An 8,313-nucleotide genomic window follows, 5' to 3' on the forward strand; every position below is an offset into this window, starting at 1 on the left:
GGGCAAGTATTAGCTCATAAAGCATCCTCCTCAACACAGGGCTTCTGCCTGGTCTCCAGGCGAGGGAGGCTGATCTTCTCCAAGGAGGAGGAGCAGCCCCCGTCTGCAAGGGAAGCTCAAGCTCATCACTAATTGTCCACATTCCAGGCCTCCGTGTCCCACTCCTTCCCTATGAGGGCCTTGATTTAAGTCTAGGAGACTGCTAGGGTGGTGGAGCCAGCCTTTTAAGCAATTCAGCTGTTCTCTCAATTAGGTCCGAAGCCTGATTTTCAGCACAGTCTGCCCTCTAGCTTCTCCTGCGGCTTTCACACCGTGCCATGAGTGCTTCGATGGCACTCAACGACCAGCTAATCCCATTGTCCTGCTATTACCATTGTTCCCACACCACTCGACTGGAGTTGATATTGTATTAGCCAGAACGTGCCTTTCCATGTGTGTCACATCGTGATTCATCACAGCAGGGGAGTCTTTAGTCATCGTGTTGCTACAGCATGTCATCGTTCTCACAGCCCACAGCACTACTATGGCATGCTGGCTAAGCTTCCCCAAAGATAGCGACGCTGGCTTTCACCCATTTGCCCATTAAATCTGCTCTCCACCCTTTTGCTAGCTGCTTCCCAAGAGGCCGGCATTTACGGACTGTATCAATGAGCCCTCTCACTCTCTGCCTTCCCATTTGATTTGGCATGGAACGGACATGGGAGCCAAGTGCGGTTGAGGCATTTGCTCCCCCCCCCCTTCCCTCCCCACCAGACCTCAGTTTGGGGATGGCTGCATCTCCTTATGAAAAGTTGCAGCTCCTGGCAGGCATCCCTCTCCTGCGGTTCTCTTTGGGACCTGATAATCAGCTCTTCGTCCTGCTCCTTCAGCCTAGGGTTGACCTTCGCTTCTAAATGTTTCACACCCATTGTTGGTTTCCCTAACTCTGCCCACCCATTTGTAGTCTCTTCATTGAACTCTCCCACAGCAGTGTATCATGATTCCTGCCAGGAACCTTACTGATGCTGTGGTCTATTCCCAAATTCTGGCAAGCCTTTACTGCCTCTGCCTTTTCCCCCAAAGTTTCCTTAAGAAGCAGCTCTTTCTCTCAAAAAATCCTGAGGGAAGTCCTTCGGGATGGGTTGAAAATATTTGAGTGGTACCCGGCAGCATAATTTTCAATCACCACCACTGTCCCAGCAGAGACCCCAGGCAGTCAACTACTTTTCATGTTAGAGTGACTTTCTGATCTACCAAAACAGATCTCACTACAGATCGGGGTAGATTTTGCTCACGTTCATTGCAGACGTCTACCTCAGCATTCCAGTCCTTGACCATCAACCCCAAATTTTGCTTTACTGTTTTTACGGGGATTTGTAGATCCCTCACTCCAGGAGGACACCTGGCTCCCAGCTGCGATATGCCAGGGGCAGGAACACAGACGGAGCCACTTTGGGGATTCGTGATGACCCAACCATCTGTCTGTGTCCCTTACTCACCGGGACGTCCTAAATTAATGTGTAAGTAAAAATAATCTCGTAGTTCATTTTAAGGGTGATTGGTAATGTTATTTCAAGAGTATTAAAAACTAAAAAGACTTTTTCGAAAGTTTTCATGAATTCAAAAGAGGGCACGCTTTATTGGCACTAATAGGATTCTCCTGGCATATTGTGAAAAAGGAACGACGTTAATTTCAACCCCCAAAATGTCAGAATTAAAGACACTGGCACAGCGTTAGAGTTTTTTTTAAAGTCAGAGAGAATCAGCTGCTGTAAGGTTTTACAGAGGGCAAAAGCTAGGCGAGCACAGACTTTTCTTCTGAGACAGCAGTGCAGTTTTACCCCTTACAAACATGTTAAGTTTCTGAGTTTAAAAATTACAATTTAAATTTAAAATATGCTAAATGGGAAATAATATGTATTCATCGTTTTGGGCATAACTTTGGGAGAGCATCACATGAGCGTGAAAACATGAGTTTAATTTTGTAAGTTTTTAAGCATAAATGATAGCTCTAGTTATATACTTTTTCTGAGATTATTGCTTAAAGGGGACTTTTTATTAAGGATCTTAAGGAGACTTAGAGAATATTGCTTGGGAAAAGAATCACCTAAATCTAGACTCCTTTCAATTTGAGCTACCTCTTCCTTTTCTTTTAATCCAAGCATTCTCTATTCTTGTGTAGGTAATTGCTCAGTTAAAAGAAGAAAGTATTTTCTCTAAGGACACTTGCAGTTGGCTGGGGAGAGGGTGAGGGCATGATGAATAAAGCATTGGTTTTTTTGATTTCTGGCCCTTTGGTCACAAATCTCGTTGGAGCCTGGTCAATAAAGAGGACATGATAATTAAAAGGCTTTCTAGCCCCATTTCCTAATTATGCCCAATGTGTTTAAACCATTAGCAAGATTGTGATACACGAATTATATTCTGAGCTTCAAGGTAAAGAAAAATTAATTTGCGGGTGTGTGAATCAGAGAAAGTATTTTAGCGAAGGCACAAATATCGTTTTACACTTTTAGCAGAAGCATGCTGCCTCTGGGGCTTGCGCCTGAGACAGGTCACCTTCTCCACAGGTGTGGTCAAAATTAAACAGTCCTTGAATCCAGGGGGTAATAGCTGCTTGTGCTGCCCTTGCTGGTGGGTCTGTGAGGCTCAAGGTTGCCAGCTATGCTCTGCAGGCCACGCCAGCTTCAGATGGTCTCACACTCGGTGGTGTCCGTGGAGCAGGCCCCGCAGTCACAGCGGACAGCCACAGGGTAGGTGTAGAAAGGGTCGACTCCCGGGGCACAGTTGGGCAGCTTGACCGTCACCTGTTTGGTCTCGTTGTAGGTACAGACTCGATGATGGGCTTCAATGTAGGGGGGTTCTAGAATGGGTTTCTGTCCCCATGGGTAGAAAATAGGGAACCCGTTAGAACATACCATCCTGCTTCATTTTTTTTTTTTTTGGTACCATTTATCACTATTAGAAATTAACTTGTTTTCATTTATTGTTCACCTCTCTCCTCCCAGTAGAAAGCAGGAAACTTGATTTTGGTTGCTACCATATCCTGAGCTCTCAGAAGAGCCATGGCACACAGTAAGTATTCAATAAATAGTTAGCAAACTAATAATAGCCTTCTAACTGGTCTCCTCTCTTCTCCCATTACCCTCTACAGTCTATTTAGAACACAGCAGCCCCAAGTGATTCCTTTAAAATAAAAGCTAGATCCTATCTCTCCTCTGCTCAGAACCCCAGTGATTTCCCATCTCACTCAGCAGAGTAAAAGGCGAAGCCCTCAAAACCTTACATCGTCTTCCACACACTTTCACCTCTGATCTGTCTCCAACAGCCCTGTCTTGCTGGCTTCCTCATTCTGTTCCAGCCACAACCGTCTCCTGATTATCCTCAACCCCATCAGGGCCAGACCTTCCCCTTATGGTTCACTCCTTCACCAACCTTAGGTTTTTGTTCAAACGTCACCTTCTCAGGGAAGCCTTTCCTGACCATGATATTTAAATTGCAACATCCTGCCTTCACGCTTTGCCACTTCGTCTCCCTCTTCCTGCTTTCTTATTCTCCATAGCAATTGTCAGTACCATGTGACATACATTTTATTTATTCGTGTTGTGTTTTTCCTACTCTAGAGACCCAGCTCCATTAGAACAGGGATTTTTGCTCATTTTACCCACTGCTGTGCCTCTACTACCTAGAGAAGTACCTGGCACCCAGGAGGTTCTCAGTCACTGTCAAATCGATGAAAGAAAACAGAGCAAGGCAGTTTTCCAAATGCCCCGTAAATTCACTCTCTTCCTTCTTCACCTTTGATAAAACTTGAATTCAGAATTAATTTTGATAAACAGAGAATTTCGATCATAAAATCAGCACAAAGAAATAGTTAAAATCTTAAACCCTATAGTCAGACCTCTTGAGCTCGAGTCCCTGTTCTGCTACTAGCTAGAGACCTGGGAAAAATCCACTAAACTTCTGACGCATCATTTACCTCATCTGTAAAATAAAATATCAACTTCACGGCATCATGATGGAGATAAAGTTTGCTTCATGTCCTCTTACTGTCAGTAGTCTGGAATTTCAGGCAGGGTCTCCAAATAAAATATAGACACCCAATAATATTTGAATTTCAAATTAACGACAAAAATTTTTTAATGTATGTATGTCCCAAATATTGCACGAAACAGACATTTAAAACCTGGTCATTTATCTAACATCCAAATTTAATTGGCATCCTAATTTTGCTTTGTTTTGTTTTTTGGCTAAACCTGGCAACCCTACCCAGGCCATGAGCAAACGCTCTTTTCAGCAACAGTTTCACCTTCAAAGTAAATGCAGCCACCTTGCCATCATGAACATCCTTATTTCCAAACATGCTCCTCAGTTAAGTTACCAAAAATCAGCGATATATATCTCAGAAACTTTCAGATTGCTAGGAAAATAAATCTCACTTATTTTCTACAGGTAGCCTCCCTTTCATGGCGCAGTAGAGGCATAAACAAAGCTGACTGACGTTAAGGGAAATCCTGTTTCCTAATGGTCTTGGTGCTTCCATTTCTCCAGTGAGAACACTGTCCCTGACCTCCTGTGGGGGACCATGACCCAAATAAAGACATTCATCAATTTATAAGGATAAGAGAAAGTGGCTGAATTGAAGGAAGTGGTGGTTTCAGACTTGGGCCCAGAAATAACTCTGAATAGCCCAAAAATAAACTCCGAGCACCAGGAGGCACATGGGAAGCACCACCAGGCCAAGCCCCAAACACAAAGACATGCCAAAGTTCCATGGGCACTTTTGATGTCAAGTCACAGCCTTGGTATCCTTAGCAACATATTTTCATTTGGCTATTAGGTCTCGAGCCCCTGAGTGATGCAAAAATAAAGCTAATTTTGTAGAGTAGTTTCCTTTAATTTGGAGATTTCATCACCGTAACCCAATTCCATTCATAGGGCCATAACTTAATTTAAGTGATAGCAGGTTGCTCTCTGAGTCCTTGAACAGAAGGATATTTTTCTAAATGGTAGTGTCCTCTCATGGTGCTCAAGGCCTTCTAAATTGGCATCTACTAGGCTAGAGAACGTACATTGTAACTCCAGCTAGAGGTTGATCCAATATAATTCAACAAGTATTTATCAACCGTACTTGACTTTGACAAGAGCTGCGAAAGGTGCAGAAAAATGAATCTCTGCCCTCAAAAAACCTTAAAATCTAGTGTTGTGTGGTAAGTGAGGAAGTAAGACAAAAGGTTAGCTAGAATAATGGGGTAACCAGGGAGTTAGAAAACCCTTGGGGATGGAGTCAGCTCTGGAGACAGGCAAAAAATAGGATAAATTGGATGATAGATGGGAATGAGAAGGGATACTAGTAAAAGACCGAAAGTGAAATTTCATGAAGAGTGTTTAACAAAACTTTTTAAAAGCCGGAATATGTATATTCACTGGGAAAACAGGCAGATGTCTTATTGCTAAAGACCTTGAAAGTGGCTTATTGAATTTGCAGTAGTAGGTAGTCATTAAAGATTCTTGAGCCGGGTGACAAGATCAGAGCTGGTACTTCATCACTAACCAACTCTTCAGTGCGAAGAGTCAACAGTCACTCTACGGTGTGATTTGACAGGGTGCTGAATAGCCCTTTCTTCCCACCTTTGGCAAACATTTCCTCATCTCAGGCCAATAGGATTCTAACTTGGTTTGAGATTTTTATCCCCATTTTAAATGTTATGTGTCTTAAAAACCTGAATTGAAACTAAAAGGACATAACAGATCTGTCAGTGATAATCCCTGAGACCCCTCATCATTTCCACTAGAGGGGAGGGCAGGGCTGTGGAAGGGCTGAGGACCTGCCCTCATCTGCTTCTCTCTTGGTAACCAACTGGTTTTATCACCACCGGTGGAAGAACACAGGGAAGAGTTTTGGTTATATCCTTTGAAGCAAGAATTTATTCCCAACTTTCCATCTTTCTCTACATAACTTTGCAGTCACTCACCCCTTGAATCTCCATGTTATCTGTAAAGTGAATAGAACAATAGCACATCCTAACCTTACAGAGATGATACCCAAATACACAGATGCCATGCAAGTAAATTGTTAATTTTATCAATGCTTTGTTAGAGGAGCAAGATCATTTTTCTTTCAAAATTTTTTGAAGCATGCCAAATAATTATCATTTTCAAAAATCCACAGAATAGAACAAATCCCCCAGTTCTTCCTCATTTCATCAACATTGAACATTTGGGAATCAGGAAACATGTCTGACCCTGAAGTCATTGACTCACCTCCCAGGTTTCACAGCGGCCCCAGCAGGCATCCGTGGTAATCCGAAGGCCCCTGCAGCCAGGCTTCTTGGCCAGGAAAGTAAACTCCCTCACAGCACAGCCCACGAAGGTACGCAGGTTCCCGCTGGAGGTGCTGAGAACACAGCAGCAGCCAGCCAGAAGGAGGAGGGCCATGGGGCCGAGGAAAAGGCATGCCAGCTTCATGCTGTTCCTCCAGAGAGGGAAAGGAAACAGAATTTATTAACAGATCCGCTGCCTGCCCCCCATTGGGGCAGCCAACAATGTGTCAATTGCTATCAAAGGGACCTTGTTCTTAGAATTTCAGAATAGGCCAAGAAATTGCAGATGTCCATAAACTCCAATGCAGGTACCCAACGTTTCCTCTAACTAACTTCAGCATAGATTCCATGGACCCATTGTGCTCACTAGACACCCAACCCTCCAAGGGCATCCTCAGGCTTTTCCTTATTGTGCCTCGACTGCTGGACTTGACCTGTGTGTAAAAGAAATTTGTTCCAATGGTATCTTCCAAATGAACACGAAACATGAGTCACACCAAAAGTAATGCATATCCTGACATAATACATAAATACACAAAAATTATTTTTATTCAGATCCAGTATATTTGATGTCATGTTGCATGTTTGCTTAAAATTATATTTTCAATGTCATGAAAGGGGAATCAAGGGGGGAGATAGATAAATAATAATTGTAGGTATTGTTACTAACCCAATCCTCCACAAAACATGGATATACACAAGATACTGTGAAACTTAGCATCTGACTTTGTGGCCTCTTACAAAAATATGCCCTACTTGCTACAGATTGTCTCTGCTCTATGCCTCCACTATAATAGATACCTAGTTGTGATTCAATGTAAGTCTAAATGATGGAAAACATCAGAGGCATTTAAAACATAATCCTAATCTACTGTCAAATCTATTCTCTCTGGGTCTTGGTTATTTCCTGTGCTTTTTTAGGAAACAGAATCACTCCCTTCATGTAGGCCCACTAGACAGAGCATACCTGGATGTTGAAGTGAGGATGGACATTTCATTTGTGGAATGCCCCCAATTCATTATCACTTTCCACAGGCTGGAAAGTAATTTATTTCCAAATCTGATCTCCCGGATCCTACTTCTAATCTGTCACCTTAGTAGGGCTCTTTGGACCTCAGCCCAAAAAGAATGAAGTTACGAATATGGAAAAGCACTTACCTGATTTTATTGGAGCTAACTCTTCTCTTAGAGCTCACACTTGCACCCAAATTTTCAGAAATTCACAATGAGTGGTGGAAGTTTGCTCTGGGTAAATGTCTCTGCCCTCTGTTACTGGGCTGCTTGACTGCTCAAATATATAGGAAAGGTCTTGTCAATCAAAACAAAAGAGAGGCAGATCCTTACAGGAACCACTAAACACATCAAAGACCTGAGATATAAAGCAGGTCTCTATTTTCCAAAACTGATTAACTGAAAGGGTGTTGTTTTGTTTCTTAACATCACCTACTGAAACAGAAAGTTACCTTGGTGGGTGACATAATCCTAGGGAAACAGTCAAAGGTAGTTCACCTAGCTCTCAGGAGAACAAATGCGTTGGGGCAAGATGGATTAAATTTTCCTTCATGGTAACCACAACTTTCCTTCGAAACAGGCATCAGCCACTAGGAACACATGGCAAACCCCTTGACTCACAACTCGTTTGATACATTGAAAAATAACAAAACAATAATTCTACCTGGAAAAAAACATGGAATCACTAATTGAAAGGATGAAAATCACAGAGAGAAGAAACATTTTGAAAGCCTTAAAATTAGTCAAGGATTGGATAATATTAATAACACTCTAAAATGAATCATATAGGAAAAAAATACCAAGATGTTCAAAGTGATTATCTTCCAGCATGGAAATTAAAAATAACTTTTCATGTCTTCTATGTATTTTTCACATTTTCTACATTGAGCAGGTTTTTATAAGAGAAAGTCAGTTAATATCGATACTTTAAAAATTAAAAACCAGTAAGTATACATTGGTGCTGCATGTAATGGCATTCAATGTTGTTCTAATGGAAATG

General features: G+C 42.2%; 1 protein-coding gene across 1 annotated transcript; it reads right to left on the reverse strand.

The window, feature by feature from the left end:
- Nucleotides 1-2,540: 2,540 nt before the first annotated feature.
- Nucleotides 2,541-7,877, reverse strand: GPHB5 (glycoprotein hormone subunit beta 5). The gene is made up of 2 exons (XM_016141796.2): nt 6,244-7,877; nt 2,541-2,855 (listed from the first exon to the last, which is right to left on the reverse strand). Exons 1-2 carry the CDS (start codon nt 6,445-6,447, stop codon nt 2,667-2,669), a joined length of 393 nt encoding a protein of 130 aa, XP_015997282.1. The 5' UTR covers nt 6,448-7,877; the 3' UTR covers nt 2,541-2,666.
- Nucleotides 7,878-8,313: the final 436 nt, after the last annotated feature.

The sequence above is a fragment of the Rousettus aegyptiacus genome, unplaced genomic scaffold, assembly GCF_014176215.1.
Source record: "Rousettus aegyptiacus isolate mRouAeg1 unplaced genomic scaffold, mRouAeg1.p scaffold_m13_p_3, whole genome shotgun sequence".
Lineage (NCBI taxonomy): Eukaryota > Metazoa > Chordata > Mammalia > Chiroptera > Pteropodidae > Rousettus > Rousettus aegyptiacus.